Here is a 16,708-nt window from a genome sequence, read left to right as displayed (position 1 = left end):
CAGACAAGCCCACGGGAGGGGGGTGCCCACACCCTCACCCAAGAGACTTGGGAGACTCCAGCTGGGGGACAGCAGGCCTCAGAGGAAGCCCCAGGCGTCTGACGTGTGTGTGTGTGTGTGTGTGTGTGTGTGTGTGTAAGCTAGGAGCAAAATACATACATATTTTTGTAGTGCCTTGGTTTAGTTTCCCCCCCCCCCTTTTTTTTTTAATTACCAAGACCTATTGTAAAAATGATAATTCAGAGCGCAATACCCAGAAGTCTAAAGAGCATGGGCTTTATTTTGGGAGGGATTTCCTCCCAGCTTTACTGAGGTGTAACTGACAAAACTGTCTGTATTTGAGGTATGTGATGTTATGATTTGACATACGGATACATTGTGAAATGAGCACCACAATCAAGCTAATTAACATATCCATCACCTCCTATTCCCTTCCACCTCATAGTCTATTGTGTGTGTGTATAGATATCACTCATATTTTCTTCACCCATTCACCCCCTGATGGACACTTCGGCTATTTCCATTATCTCAGCTATCGTGCATAGTGCTGCAAGGAATACGGGGGTGCAAATATCAACTCGAGATACTGATTTCATTTCTTTTGGATAAATACCCAGAAGTGGGATTGCTGGGTCATGTAAGAGCACGAGCTTCAAGAGGAGGAGACCGGGCTAGAATCCTGGCTCAACCCCTTATTTTTTGGCCTATTGCAAATAACTTAGCCTATCTGAGCCTCAGTTCACTTATCTACAAATGAGAATAAAAACCCCTCACCCCTACACAAGGCAGTTTTAAGGATTTAATTTACAAGCTTGCAGAGGTAAAGAGCTTCTAGCAAAACAGTAGGCACGCAGTAGGCTTACAATCAAGGGTACCACATAACCAGACCAGCACTTGGCAGGCACAAGGGGTTCTGGGGTAGGGGTGAGGATCCCTGGAGCCTCACCCCGTTAGTTCTGTATAACTAATAAATAAGTAAAAACAAAAGGGCAAAGTCATAACTAAACAGCTGAAACTGAAAAAGAAAATAACATTAACGGTGGTTCTTTGGGGGCTCGGGACAGAGTGGATTACAAGTGATTTTTATTCCTTCTTTGTGCTCTATTACGTTTTCTAACATTTTACAGTGAACATGTATTACTTAAACAATTTGTTTTAATGATTAAAAATGAGTGTGAAAGCCGAAAGGTGGAAACAACCCAAATATCCATCACTAGATGAATGGATAAACAAATTTTGTGGTCTCTCCATACAATGGAATATCATTCAGTCATAAAAAGGAATGAAGCACGCACATGTGCTACAATGTGAATAAGCCTTGAAAACATCATGCTGAGTGAAAGATGCCAGACACAACGAAACCATCACTGTCTGATTCCATTTATATGAAATGTCCCAAATCGATAAGTCCATAGAGATAGAAAGAAATTAGTGGTTGCCAGAGGCCGGCGTGGGAGTGGGGAGGACATGGGAGTGACTGTTAAAGGGTAGTTTCCTTTGGAGGGGTGATGAAAATATTTTGGAACTAGATAGGGGTGATGGTTGCACAACATTATAAATGAACTAAATGCCACTTTAACACTTTAAAATCGTTCATTTTATGTCACGTGAATTTCACCTCAATAAAGTAAATAAATAAAAATAAAACCACAGTCAGAAAATGTTTAAAATGAGTGCAAGTTTATATGAAGTTCTAAAACAGGCAAAACTAACCTAATGGGAAAGAAATCAGAAGAGTGGTTGCCTGGGGAGGTGGGGTAGAGACTAACAGCAGGGGGCAGAGGGAACTTTTTGGTGTGTTCTCTTTCTTTACTGAATGATGGTTACATGATTGCACATGTTTGTTCAAACCCATCAAATTATACACTCTAAAGTGTGTATGTAAGCTATCCATTAACATAGTTAATCTAAAAAAAAAAGGTCTGGGATGTCATTTTATCATCAGAATGGTTAAAATCGAAAGGAATCCTAATACCCAGTGCTGGCCGGGTTGTGGGGAAAGCTGACATCCTCATAGATAGATGGTGGAAGTGTTAACTGGAGGCATTTTGGCTGTACTTATCTAGAGACTAAAATTTTAATTATGCCTTTTCTTTAAACTTTTAAAATTTATTTAAGTGTGTTTTTCCAGGACCCATCAGTACCGAGTCAAGTAGTTGTTTCAATCTAGTTGTGGAGGGCGCAGCTCACAGTGGCCCATGTGGGGATCGAACCGGCAACCTTGTTGTTAAGAACACCGCGCTCTAACCGCCCCAATTATGCTCATCTTTTAATCTAGTGTTTCTACTAGGTAACGTCTCTGGGGGCCCTCTTGCTTGCTGCAGCACTATTTGAAATAGAAAAGCCCTGGAAATGGCCCAAATCCTCAACTGGGAATGAGTTAAATTTACCATCCAGCTATTACAAGGTGTACCGAACATGGAAATAGCAAGAACTCTCCAAGGCTGGCTGTTGAGTAAAAAGTATAAGTTGCAAACAATCCATATGGTAGGAGATGATTTATGTTTTTTCAAAAACTCAGAAAGCAAACTTTTTAGGGCGGTGAAACTATTCTGTATAACAAGGTAAAGGTGGATACGTCATTGTGCGTTTGTCAAAATCCATAAAACTCTAACACACAAAGAGTGAACTCAAATTGTAAACTATGGACTTCCATCAATAACACCTCAACTAGTTGGTTCAGTAATTGTAACAAATATATCACACTAATGCAAGATGTGAGTAATAGAGGAAAGTGAGGGGGGTATATGGGAACTCTGTACTATTTACTTAATTCATCTGTAAGCCTAAAACTTTTCTAAAAGGTAAAGTCTGTTAATTAAAAAAAGGTCCATATACATATGTAACCGCATCCAAAAAATTCTAGACGGATCCAAATTAAAATGGCAACAGTGGTTTGCTCTGAGGAAGGTTCTGGAATTTAGGAGAAAGGTATTAAGGGAGATGTATTTCTTCACCTGTATTGGTAGAATTTGTTGGCAGCGAGTATGTACTCATGTATTACTAGTGTAATACAAATAAATTAAAACAAACAGAAAACTGAGTTACTTTTTTTTTAAAAGTCTAGGAGAAAAACATAACCAAATGTTCAGAGAAATGATCTCTTGCGGGTTGTGGGGTGTTCGAGTCACTTTTGCTGCATTACGTTTTGCTGTATTTTCCCATTTTCTATAACATACGTATGTGACTATGTATGTTTTTTAAAAGATACTGAAATGTTAATGGATATATAGGAATGAGAATGATAAATCTACAGTACAGTGTGGGTGACTCTCACAAAAGACGCAAACGAGCACATTCTGCATGTTTCCATTTATGTAACATTCAAAATCAGGCAAACCTAATCTCTGCTGTAAGAAATCAGGATAGAGATTATGCTGGTCTGGGAACAGTGCCTGGAAAGGAACACGAGAGAAGCTTCTGGAGGCTGGGAATATTGTTTCTCCATCTGGGGGCCACACGTGGGTGTGTTCACTGTGCACCAAGTCCAGCCACACGCTCAGGATATGCACACTTTCTATACAAATGTCAACTTAGAAGTTTACTTAGATTTAAATGAATGGGCATTAGGTGGTCTCCAAACCACTCCTGCATGTGACATCCTTGTACACCCTCCCTGTGCATAAATGGAAACGTTTCTATAGAGACTGATCTGAACCAGAGAATTGCTGGGTCATGGGAGTGAGATTTCGAAGTTTATTAGATGCCGGCTGGGTCCCTTTTCTAAGTGGCCATGCCAACTCCTACTCCCATTAGCACTGAGTGAGGGTATACACTTCCCCACCTCCTCGCCACCTCCGGCAGCGTTAAGTTGTTCAGTTTGGTCAAGAAGGAGGTACTGCAAACATTTGGCAATGGCTCCCTCTGGGGTTGACGCACGATGGGGAACCTGGGCCTTAGCTGCAAAGCTTTCACATTTGACAGGAAGAGTGCACACGTGCATTCCTAGTACAGTTGATTGTTTGCAAAAACGGCTGTAATTCTTCCCATGCTTGCATTCACACCATTGCAATGTGACTCTGCAGTTCTTTACATTAAATGGTGGGGTCTATTTCCCCACCTCTCCAATCTGAGCTGGTGACCTGATTTACTTTGAGCATCGAATGCTGTGCCATTTTCAACCAGCCCTCAGGAGGCCTTCCATACTACCCCGCCCAGATGCCACGTGAACAAGCCTGCGTTAACCTGCTGGAGGATGAAAGACCACGAAGACCAGCTGCCCATCACCCCAGCTGACAGCCAGCTCCCAGGCATAGAATGAGGACATACTAAGTCAGCCAACTCATGCCAGCTGACTGCAGAAGCTTCAGTGATCCAGCCAAAATCAGCCAGGCCTGGCCCAGGACAACAAAACTGCCCAACTGACCCACAGCCATGAGAGCAAAAACAAATGGTTGTGTTTTAAGCTTTTGTTGTTTTAAATGTGGGGATGATTTGTTATGCAGCACTCACTAACTGATACACCTTGGGAGATAAAACTAACATGTTAAAAATAAGATGAGGTCTTAGAATGACCCTACAGTGACCGAGGCGTGTCTCAGGCCAAGGCCCACATATCCTAGCACGTGCCCCTCCCGTGTGCCCACATCCACGCTCACATACAGATACCCCCACATCTACCCACCTTGGGGGCCTTCCCGGAACTGGAACCAGTACTTCTTGATGACACGCAGCATGTTCTGGTATGAGTTCCAGGTGTTGTGAGCGACCAGGAGGTCACTTTGGCCGGGCAGCAGCTTGATGAGGGCAGAGCAGGAGCCAGAGCCCACAGTGTGTTTGGTCTTGGTCTTATTCAGGGCCAGCTCTAAGTCTTCCAGGTCCCCAGAGATCTGCAACAGGCTAAGGAGGGCCGAGGCACCGGAGGGTTACCATGTCTGCTCTGAGTGCTACTATAGACCCATTTCACAAAGTTGGAAGCTGAGGCTCGGGGTGGGGAGGTGACTGGCCCAAGACCATGTAGCCAGGAAGTGGCAGAGCCAGTACTGGGACCCAAGTCTGTCTGACTATGAGGTGTGTGGCCCTTTCCCCTACCCTGTCCACTCTGGGGGTGGCACTTACAGGAACCCCAAGGGTTTGATGGTAAACTTCCCAGTTGGAAAGGTCACACTGCCTTCATAGCTGTCCTCTAGGCCTTTCAGCTGCAGGAGGGTCAGCCGCACCTGGGGAGGGGGCAAAGGGCAGGGGGCAGAGGTAGGGTGAGGCCTCTCCCCCTGGCTCACACCTTCTCCTGCAGTGGGAAGGGCTATGGCCTGGGGACCCAGACAGAGCGGGAGAGGGCCAGGTACACCCTCCAGGTTCCAGCCAGCCCTGACTCCCTTTTAACCATCACCCACCCCTCCATGCCAAGCACCCTCCTGCTTTCAATTAATTAACTGTGTTCCTGTCCTGTGCCAACCCCCAAATCAACCCAATTTAAGAGTCCAACTCAAAGCCACCTCCTCCAGGAAGCCTCCCAGTGTGTCCTGGCCCACTGTTGACAGCTGTCCATTGTGAGGTTAACTATTGGCTGTGCTGCTCCCTGTCTCATGCTGCTGACTTCTCCCCATTGTCATTGTTCTATAACCACTGAGTACCATCGTGTCCCTACAGGGCCTTGGCCTGTGCTGGGCATAACACCAGGCACTTAATAAGCATCTGCAAGATGAATGGATGAATGGACGGAGAGGCAGGATTGATAAATGGATGGTATGTGGATGTGTGGGTGGGTGGGTGGATGGATGAATGGATGAGTAGATAAGTGGTTAGATAAGGTGGATAGATAGGGGGATGGGTGGGTGGGTGAATGGGAGGACGAGCCTCTTCTAGTAAAGGTATGAGTAGGTGGATGGGTGGGCAATGAGGGAAAGGTGCACACCTGGCCTGGGCAAGCTGGAGGTGCTACCGACACTGACAGCCATTTTCCAGAGACTGCCTGTGGCATGTACCCCCCTGAGGTGTTCCAGGGAATCCATAAATAAATGACTTCATGGATGACCTGGCCAACGGCCCACAGGCAGAGCACCCTGCCTGGGTCTCTCTGTTAGCAGCCGGCTCATCGGCAGCTCACCCAAGCTAGGGAAAACAAAAGTCGCTGTGCCCAAACTTTCCGGGCTTTCTAGCTCCCCACTTTCCCTCTTTCCCTTCTATAAAGGCTGTTTTCACCTGCATTGGATGTAATCAATCCATCGCGCCATCTCCCTTGTATGCAAGTAAAACAGCGTACTAACAATGAATGACATGTCTTCGCTGATTCTTTGACAGAAGGTGGGCAGAGCGGGTTGGAGAGGTCGGTGGGCTAGGATGGACGGCTGGAGGGCCATCGAGTGGATGCATGGAAGTAAAGACAGGTGGAGATTCGACAGATGGATGAACGGCTGGTCAGCTAGGAGGGATGGGAGATCAGGGACACACCAAAGGGCTGGCCCAGAGGGGCAGGGGACGGGCAAGCGGCCAGGTGGAAGGGCAGCAGCTACAGCAGTGGCAGGTCCCCGAAGCCCACCCATCCACCGCCCACTCCCACTGAGCACAGCGGCTGCGCCCACCTGGTGCCAGTAAGGAGAGCCCTCGTTCAAGCCCATCTCCTCCTGCATCCACTCCAGGTTGGCCTCCAGGAAGTTCTTGAGCTTCTCGCAGTAACCGACTTCATACTCGAAGGGGCCGCAGTAATTCACCACCGTGTTCATCCAGTGCATGTAGATGAGCTGTGGGCGGGCAAGGTGGGCGAGGGTGGGCGAGCCGCTCTCTGCCCGAAGGACCCCATGGGCTCCCCGCTCGGGCTGAGTCCTCACCCCCATCCACGTCTCCGAAGGGCATTGGTGAGGCCCCTCTGCGCCTTTGCTCACACTGGCTCCTCTCCCTCAAGGGCCTTCTCACCCGTCCAGCCCTCAACCCCCAACAGGGCCTGATGCTTCTGGACATCTCCTTCCTTTGAAAGCCGTCAGCATTCAAAATCTGCCCTAGAGCACACCCCCCCTGTTACTGGGGACCCCCAATCTATATATGTGTTCGGTCAGTCCATCACCACGGATGCCCGGCCCAGCGTCTGACCACATCCCCAGACATCAAGGTCCAGGAGGGCGTCCAAAACTGCAACCAGGTGTCAGAATGACGACTGTGGGTTTTACAAAAGGCTGTCACACTGTACGCTGTCCTCTGTGACGTGCTCTTTCCCTGTCACCATCATGCAACTCAGATTCATCTGTGTCACTCATTCGTTTTCACTCTCTTCTCATGCTGCACTGTGTGACTACTGCATCTGGTTACCCACTCACCCAATGGTGGTATTTGGGTGTTCACACCTGGGGGCTGCTTTGAACACCTCATGCTCATCCTCGCGTCACCACTAGGGTACACATCTCAGGAGTGGGACCTCGGGGTCCTCGGACGCGTACGCATTCCACTCTACAACCTGATGCCGAATTATTTTCTAAAGTGGGGGTCCCACTTCCACCGAGGGTGTGGGAGCACGGCCGTCACACCACTTCTGAAAATTATGATTCTCACTTTTCTAAAGCCCCAAGTGAAGTAAAGCAAAATAATTTGTTGTTTAAGGAGTCATCACATGGGGTACAACTAGTTTTAACAAAAGCAAGGGGGTGGGAATAACTCCAACGCCCATCCACTGATGAAAGGGTCAATAAAACCGCATATCCAGACAACGGAATAGTGTTTGGCCATAAAAAGGAATGAAGTACTGACACAGGCCACATGGATGAAACTTGAAAACGTGATGCTAAAGGAAAGAAGCCAGACACAGAGACCAGATTTTGGAGGATTCCACTTACATAAAATGTCAAGAATCACCCAATCCGTAGCGACAGAAAGCAGATTCATGGTTGCTGGGGGCTGGGGTGAGGAGGAAAAAGGGAGGTGACTGCTACTTGGGCATGGCGTTTCTGGGGTGATGAGAATGTTTCGTAATTACACAGTGGTGATGGTTGTACTACCTTATGAAGATACCAAAAAACCACGGAGTCTGTACATTTTAAAATGGTGAGTTTTATGGCCTGGGAACTCTACCTCAATAGAAACGACTGAATGAATGAAAGTAAGGGCAGGACGCCACCACATTTAGGTGGTGGGTGCCTCGGGGGGTATGCGAAGCTGGGGGATTGGGTTGGGAGGGGGGCTTCCATGGTCTCAGTAACGTGCTGGGTTTTAGTTTGGGTGTTCATTTTATTATTATGCTTCGTAACTTGGAACATGTTGCATATTTTTGTATACACATCAAAGAGTACCTGGTGTAAATCTTTAACGCAGGCATGTGAGCCTTTTCTCCCCAGCTAGATAGAGGGCTGGGGGCAGGGGCAGGGGCAGGGCCCTCTCTGCCCATATTTCAGAACTCTCCAAAGCTCCCCGGGAAACACACTTGGTGGGGTGGGGGAGGCGGGAGCCCCAGGTTCCCCCATCTGGCACTTACCCCCTCAGACACGGCGGCCTCCACCACGCCTGCTGCGTAGGCCTGCAGGCTGTCATTGTAGTGGCCATTCGTGTGCAGCTCCAGAAAGGCCCACCTGGAGAGAGAGGAGAGGTGACACTGCGCCAGTGCAGGGACAGGCGCGAAGCCAGTCCACCACTTAGCACACGGCTGTTTCCAGTGTCACACCATTAAAAAAAGTGATGAACTACCTTTCACATGATTGTCTGTCTGTCTGCCTGTTTCTGTGCACGTGTCAGGCTAAATCCCTAAAAGAGGAAATGCTGCGTCAAAGGGAACATGTCCTTTTAATTTTAATAGATACTGACAAACAGCTTCCCCCTCAAAAGCTGCACTGACCTTCATTCCCACCCCCCACAATAATACCAGCTGATATCTACTGAGGTCTTCCTGTGAGCCAGGCACTGCTCTAGTCACTTGCCTATCTATTAACTCTTTCGTCCTCAAGACAATGTCACCATCCTACAAAGCAGGCACTGTTACTATCTCCGTCATATAGAAGAGGAGGAAATTAAAGCACACGGTTACGTAACTACAGCGGCAGACGGCCCTGCTGTCCCCTCCCTAGTCATGCCCTGTGCTGTGTCACTTTGCAGTCCTTCCCACTAATCGCCTAGTGTCCTGCCCCCTCTGATTTGGGCTCGGTCATGTCATTCGATTTGCTTTGGCCATTTGGAGGGATGTGGGTGGACGTAACTGTGTGCCAGTTACAACATGAGCCTTCGGGAGGCCACCCTGTGTTTCCCCTTGCCCTCTTGTGCCTCTGCTATTGCCATGAGAAGATGCCCTGGCCAGGCCACTGGTCCCAGAAATACAGAGGGTGCTAAAAAAATGTACACACGTTTTAAGAAAGGAAAACTGTATTCAAATTGTAATACTCAATCTATACCGATAACAAAAGATGAGTACAAGTCACGTTTCACTTCTGCAATGATAAAAGGTGCTCAAAGTGGTTCCCATCAGGGTCCAGACACTTCTGATGACGGCAAACTACTACTTGAGCAAAGCTGGCCCAAGTGTCCACTTGTCTACATTTTTTTGGCGCCCCCGGTATGACAGACACATGGGGCTGAGCAGGTCTGCATAAAGCAGAGCTGCTCCAGCGCCCCATGGACCCAGGAGGTTAAACGGTTGTCTTAGTCACTGGCTTTGCCGGGTGGTCTGTCACAGAGCTGGCAGAGGGCAGAGCCTGGGTTCAATTCCAGGCAGGCTGGCCCCCACTCCTCCTGTGAAGCAGCACGTCTCAAACTCTGATGTACATCCGGGTCAGGTGAAGACCTCGTTAGGAAGCAGATTCTGACCAGGACACCTGGGGTAGGGCCCAAGACTCTGGGTTTCTACCTGCCAGTCCTGGAACCCACTAGGGTACATACTGCCTTTCTGCAGTGTCCAGACCCCTGTCTGCCCACGCCCTTGCTTAAAATGATGCTCGCCATCTTTTTCATCCTTGCTAAGGTGAGAGTTGAAAATTCAATTGTATTGTTTTAACTAACTATAGTCCTTTAATTACTTAAGCTACATAGACTTTCTTATTTGTATTGGTCATTTATAGTTCTTTGTGTCCTTTATTTATTTTTCTCTACTGTGTTTTTTGAAAACCTGCTCTAATTGATTGGTGAAATCCTCTACACATATTAGCCCTTGGCTGGTGACTAATATTGAAAATAAGTTTGTATTTTGATTGATTTTTGCTTTTGTTTTTGCCAAATAGAGGTTTTCGTTTTTGTGCAGCCAAATCTGTTGATCTCTTTTCCTTTATGGGTCTGGATTTCATCCTTGCTCCAAGGACACAAAACTACCCAGGTGACTTCCATAACGAGGAAGAAAACATTCGTTATGGCAATTTCTGCTAAGAAAATGAGGGCAACAGGAAGACACTAATGTGACCTTAAAGAGGCCACAGGACAAGGCAGAGCCAGGCCCAGCCAGGACTGTCTCATAGAAAGTTGGCTAAAATGCCATCCAAGAGCTCCAGGATAGAAATAGCTCTGCCCTAGAGGAGACTCGAGAGGGAAAGACTATCAAAATACCCACACCCGATACTTTCGGCAAGCAAGCCTCTTGAGCACTTACTGGGTGCCAGATACTGAGAGTATATAAGGATGAATGATATCTAGTCCTACCTTCAAAAAGCTAATGGGGGTGGGGTGGGTGACTGACACATAAACAGATAATGACTTAACAGGGTAACTGCTGTGATGAGAAAAGGAATAAAATGCCAAGGGGGTGCCCTGAGGAGGTATGCTCCTGCTGCAGAGTAAAACCTATGAAGGCTTCATTGAAGAGGTTACATTACGGCTGGCTTGGGTTTTGAAGTTTAAGTAGGAGCTTTCTGGGGAAGGGGGAGAGAAAAGGGAAAGTAAAAGAAGAAAGCCTGAACTCTGAATGTTCCAAGGCAAAGAACGCTGAGGCCAAAAAGATGTGGGGATTGGTAATAAGGCCCTACTATGGTGAATAACAACAGTCCCTGGCATGTGCTAAGCACATGACAAGTTTACTTAGCTCTCTAAGTAAAGACGCACTAAGAAATGAGTTTTATTCTCCTGACCTTACAGATGTGGGAACCAAGTGAGGCTCAGAGAGGTGAAGTCACTTGCCCAAAGTCACACAGCAAGTAAGTGGTAGAGCTGAGACTAAAATTCCAGAGCATGTGCTCTGAGCCTCTAACTCTGAGTTTTGTGGGATTTTTTTTGGGGGGGAAAAAATAGGGGGTTAGTATTTTTCAAAGGAAGATGAGAGCCATGAACTTCAGGCTAAAGACTCACATATAATCACAGATAAGGACAGAGAAGCACAAGAGACTGGAATGAAAATGTTTACATTTCAAGGAGAATGAAGGACAAATAGTCTAGGTTTGTGGGTCCCTCAGACTTTGTCTGAATCCCCAGGTCTCTCTCTTATCAGCTGTGTACCTCTGGGAAAACCACTTAACCTCTCTGGGCCTCAGTGTCCTCATCTGTAACTCCCACACTTCAGAGGGTTACTACGGCGTGTCCCAGGAGATAACACACCCTCTATGCTCCCTAAACATCTGTTTCACTGAGAATCTAAGAGGGGAGTTTGGGAAGACCCGGTAGATTTGGTGATGGAAGGAAGATTATAACAGGGCCCCATGTGCAGACCCTGCCTCACGATAAAAAACAGCAAGGGATAGGGTAGCCGGTTAGCTCAGTTGGTTAGAGCGTGGTGCTAATAACACCAAAGTTGCCGGTTCGATCCCTGCCTGGGCCACTGAGCTGCGCCCTCCTTAAAAAAGATAAATAAATAAATAAATAAATAGCAGGGGATCGAGGGAGACCAAACACAAACCACATGAAACCAAAAAAGCTGACCAGGCGCAAGCCCCATTATAACCGAGAGGCCAGTGGCTTTCCTCCAGACTGTGCGTGGTAAACAGCTGCTCCTTCTAGGGGTGCCTGGGCTCAGTCAAGCCACGGTGCTGACACCCTGGACATAGGCCGTGGTTAGGAACCCACCCTGTGACCAGGTGCTCACAGAGCCCTCACAGATGAGGGGGGAGGGCCCTTGTCCCTCCCCAGCAGCACCTTCCACCAGAGCCCAGGGAAACGAGCCTCCTGAAATGCCCACCATAAGGGGCCTGACACAATAATCTAGCCATACATTCATTCCCTGGGTTTCTAGAACCATGTGGGGGAATGCCACATGCTGACAAGATGTCAGAGACAAACTTTAAAAAAAGAAAAAAAATCAGGGACAAGTGGTAGTGTGGATGAAAGAAAAACGGGGTTCCGTGGAGAACAACCTCACAGGGGGATCTGATCATAAATTCCTAACAGGACAAGGCACGGTGGGTAGTCATGCTCTAGACATAGAGCTTTCTTAGCAAAAGGTTTATCTTTGCCCTCTGTCCATTGTCTCTGTGCAGCCAGGTTAACACACCTTTGAAATAAACCCCTCAAGGGAGCACATAATCCTGTAATCCAATCCTCGCCTTGCTTTCTACCACCTCCATGTAATCAAATGCATGAAAGAGAACTGCAACACCGTTATTCTCAGGAGATCTGATATCTTGCTCCCTGGAACATGTCTGGGTCACAAAAACTCTTACAAAAATTCTGTACCCATGTGGGCGTTTCTTATGGCGACAGTAGACACAGTTAAACCCATGTACAAAAGCATCACACACATACACACACACACACACCTCTACATATACATATGTGTGCATGTTTAGGTCTGTTTATGCACAGAACATTCTGGAAGAAAGAGCTAACGGTGGTTATATACGGAAAGAAAAAATGGGGGTGGGGGGGAGGTTTACCTCCTACATCCCATCCCACCTTTCTAAACTGCTATAATTCTTACCATGAAAAGTCAATTCCTTTTCTAACAATTACCAAAATGTAAAGAAGGGCAGCTTGGTGTCTTTCAAGCTGGGCAGAAAGGAGAAGCAGGAGCAGAAAGTGATAATTTCCCGACCTCCTGCCAGGCCTCAGTACCATAAATATGGCATTAGTCACAGCCCTTGTTCAAGAGACTGTCACCTTATACCAAAGGGACACTGGGGTGATTGAGTTTAGATGACCTTGATTCATTTTGCCTGAGTCCTCAGAAAACCCAGGTGGGTGGCTTTCCGCAGCTCCGTCCAGAATGCCTTGAGTGGGGGGAGGCTTCCAGGAGTGAGGTTTGGTTCCCAGCTACCTGATTCATTACTGGAGCGCCTGAGGCTGATCTCTGAGGATTCTCGTGTTGCCTTGGGCAGTAAGCTGTCATCAAAGGATTTCTCCTGACCCTGCAAGGCCACCTCAGCCACCTGTAGTAAGCGCCCCAGATCGCTCTGATAGTAAACCTGAAACTCTGCCTCATACCCCACTCCCCTGCCCTTCCAGCCTCAGCTCCCTATCTGGAAAATGGGAAGGCTGGACGTCAGCAGCTGTGCTGGTGAAGAACTTTGAGAAACTGTACCCTGGGCAAAAGGAAAACACTGGCAAGAGGGTGTTTCTAAAGCTAAATGTGTCCATTCAAGATGGCTTTTTACCCAGAGATTGTGTCCTTTCTGCTTGTTTGGTTCTAAAATAGCTGATCTCTTACGAGATGAAATTGACAGAGGTTGATAAATATGGTTCCGTTTTGTTTTTAATGCGCTTGCTTGATAAAAATAAAAAGTTGGCAGCACTGGATGTGTTCATCTTTTTTCACATGATTTTATGTCGAGGTGGCTAACACCTCTGAGCCTACTCCATGGTCTAATCAAGAAGTTTCATTTGGGAAAAGCCAGGCCATTCATGTGAGATGGGCAGGGGGTCACACCCTGCTTTGGCATACAGCATTCCCTGGGCGCCCTCACGAGGTGAGATGCCCACCTTATCTGTGGCTATCCCTCCTTTCTCATTCTTAATAGCAAGTTTATCTTCTGTGACTTTTCAGAGAAATAGCTGGGAAATATTTATCCATTTTACTGGGTTGGGTTGTTTTCTGGCTTCCCCATAGGTTAATTCCCTCTTACTGATCTTTACTTCCTCTCCCAACTCCAAGGTGATTTACATCAAACAGCTGGTTGTTGGATCAGGTCAGGGAAGGAGGAAGAGGTGAGATTGGAGGGTGCGGCCTCCCCAGGACCAAGGCCAGAGCCCTGGGCTGGCACAGGCTCCACATCTGGGGACACCTTTAATCCCCAAGCATCAAATCCTAAATGTTTCCAGGCTACGTGGGGAGTGTCTGTCCAAAGCCAGATAAAGCACAATTAAAAGAGGAGAGGTTATGGGGGACGAGGATGTGGAATTCATCCCAGGATACCCTGTAGTGAAATCTGGGGGTGAGAAAAAAGGAGGGATCTCTATTCTAGGTGGAGTCAAATATCTGGTCTCCACTCTTCCAAAACTGAGACACTCACCCACAGATCAGAGGTTTTGCTGATCAGGGGTTAGCACACCCATATGTCTTTCTTTCGTCTTATCTCTGAGTTCTCAAGAGGGTGTCTTCAAGGGCCTCAGTTTCCCTGCTCATAAAATGGGGACTTCTAATATGGTTTTCCCTACATCATAGCCCCCAAGTGCTGTCAGACTCAGAGGGTTAAGGAGCATGTGAGTCTAAGAGGAGGGAATAAGAGACCAGACAAAAAAGATGTTGGAACAGTGAAGTGAAAGCAAGAAGGAGAAAGAGACCTGGGCTCACTTTTCAGGCCTCAGTTTCCCCAACTGTAAAATGAGGGCAGAGGACACCTGCTCCTGCTCCTTTCTCTTTCACTCATTCCTTCCTTCAGTAAATAAACAGTGATGCTGTCTATGATCCCACTGAATTTCCCTTAGAGCCCCACGTTCAGGTGAGGAAACAGGATCAGAGAGGTGAAGTGATTTGCCCAAGGCCACAGAGCAGTGGAATTGGGCCTTGAAGAGCTTTCCATCCAGCACAATCAAGGAAGTCCTCTCTCTCCACTTGTTTTCCATAATTGAAAGCAATGCAGCCCAGTGGGGGCCTCCTGGGGTTAAAGCCCCCTCCCCATGCATGGCTTCATCTCTGTGCCTCCTCCTCTAGCTGGCATCCTGGCAGAGATTTGTCATGCCCTCTTGGTTCTGCTAAGCATGTGTGAGTCAGCAGAGAACGGGTCAGCAGATTCCAGAGTCATGGAGCCATAGAGTTCTGGTTCCCTGCATTGATGCCAGCCAACCCTGTGGCCTCCTCTGCCTGGGAGCCTTCCCAGATTAGCTCCACCCAGCTCCTGTGTCTACATCAAACCCCCTCCCCAAAATCCCCCTTTTATCTGCCTGTCTATTTTATATCCTCCCAAGTGCCACAAAGTGCCAGCATGAGGATATCTCCCCAACACCTTCAAGAATTAATGGATGCCAGCAAAATGGATGTGGGTAGCAGTGGGAGGACGCCAAGCCTGCTGGACGGGGCAATGAAGTCTAACCACTGGGATGAGCCCAGGATTGGATGGGGAGCAGAGGATTCAGGGTTCCCTAAGATCCCCAGCAAAGCCTGGATCCAGGACCTGGGCGCTGCTGACAAGGCTTTGAGGCACATTTTCCCCACTCCCACTGACTCGGGTTTCCCTTCTGGCACTGTCTCCCCCACTGAATGGGGATCCTCCCACCTGCTCAGCTCTGTGTCCCCAAGGCCAAGTGTACTAGGTGAGTGAATGAAGGCATGACGAGGCCCAAGCTCTGGTACAAGGCCTGAGAGGGCCTTACTCAACCTCAGCCAGAGCACATCCTGAAAATCGGGGCCACAGATTTGGAAAGAAGAGCCCAGAGATAAGCAGAGGAGTTAGGTGAGAGTCACACATCAGAACGACAGTCCCAGTGATAAGGCTAGTGATCATGACGGTCAAAGACAGAGCACTTGTCTCCATACTAAGTATCTGGCCACGCGCCTTGCCCCTGGACCAGGAGAGAAGAAGGAAAGGGGGAGCAGAGCCCAGGCATGATACTATCTGGATCTATGTGAATTTAGGGATCCTCTGTTTTCCAACTGGCCTGGAACCCCGCCTGCGTCCTGCTGCCCTGGCTCTGACATGCAGGCAAGGGTCTGGCACGTATGGGGGAAGTTAGGTACAATCAAGGAAGTGAAAAGCAGTCTCCTGGAGAGCTCACCACCCACCAGCCCGGGGGTGGGGATGTGAAGTATGGGGAACGCGGGCGGGAGTAAGTTATTATTTAACTACCCACCGGCCACGGGCCTGATCCAGATGGAGGCACGTGAGCCCCTAATGATCAGGAACTCGTCTCTAGGGGGACAGAGACATTGTCACCCAGGCGGGAGGCAAGGGACTGGTTCCCGCGAGTTGAGGGATGCTGCATTATCCTTCACCCAAGCAGGGACCTGGTCCAGATGGTGGCGTCGCATCCTCAGAAGCGGGACACTGACCCCCAGGGAGATAGGGGCACTGTCACCAGCAAAAGGCTGGTCCCAGGGGCAGGGGAGGCACGGGGCCCACGCAACACCCTCCCTGCTGGTTCCGCGCGGGGTCGGGCCAACCCTTACCCGGTCTCGTGGATGGCGTTGGTGAGATTGGCCCAGGCCACAGCGCCAGGGTGGCGGCCATCCACCAGACGCAGCTGGCCGGTCTCGGCGTCCAGTAGCACCGAGCGGCTGCGGGAGGCGGGTGGGACTGGCCCGTCCGGCCCCTGGGGGCCCCCCGGCGTCGGAATCGCGCGCGTCAGGCCGCTCAGGAGCAGCCCGCCCAGCGGGGCTAGCACCAGGGCCAGCGCCAGCGATCGCGTGAGCGCCCGGGCCAGGCGGCCACCGGGGGAGCCGCACACCGGGGCCACCATCACGGCAGGAGCCGGACGCCGCAGCCAGGCTCACGTGACTGCACTCCTCCGGGGG

General features: G+C 48.7%; 1 protein-coding gene across 1 annotated transcript in view; it reads right to left on the bottom strand.

Annotated features, from left to right (window-relative positions):
• The window catches only part of PLBD2 (phospholipase B domain containing 2), a 23,250-nt gene extending 6,542 nt beyond the window's left edge, over positions 1-16,708 (bottom strand). Inside the window, exons 1-5 of the mRNA XM_081036468.1 lie at positions 16,364-16,708; positions 8,399-8,492; positions 6,522-6,680; positions 5,059-5,159; positions 4,625-4,839 (exon numbers count right to left, since the gene is read on the bottom strand). Coding sequence (XP_080892594.1) covers positions 4,625-4,839; positions 5,059-5,159; positions 6,522-6,680; positions 8,399-8,492; positions 16,364-16,653 — 859 coding nt within the window. The 5' untranslated portion in view covers positions 16,654-16,708. The remainder of the gene's footprint in view (positions 1-4,624; positions 4,840-5,058; positions 5,160-6,521; positions 6,681-8,398; positions 8,493-16,363) is intronic.

The sequence above is a fragment of the Rhinolophus hipposideros genome (assembly GCF_964194185.1).
Source record: "Rhinolophus hipposideros genome assembly, chromosome: 24".
Lineage (NCBI taxonomy): Eukaryota > Metazoa > Chordata > Mammalia > Chiroptera > Rhinolophidae > Rhinolophus > Rhinolophus hipposideros.
Note: the sequence above shows the minus strand (reverse complement) of the source record. Positions and strands in the feature narration are given on the sequence as shown.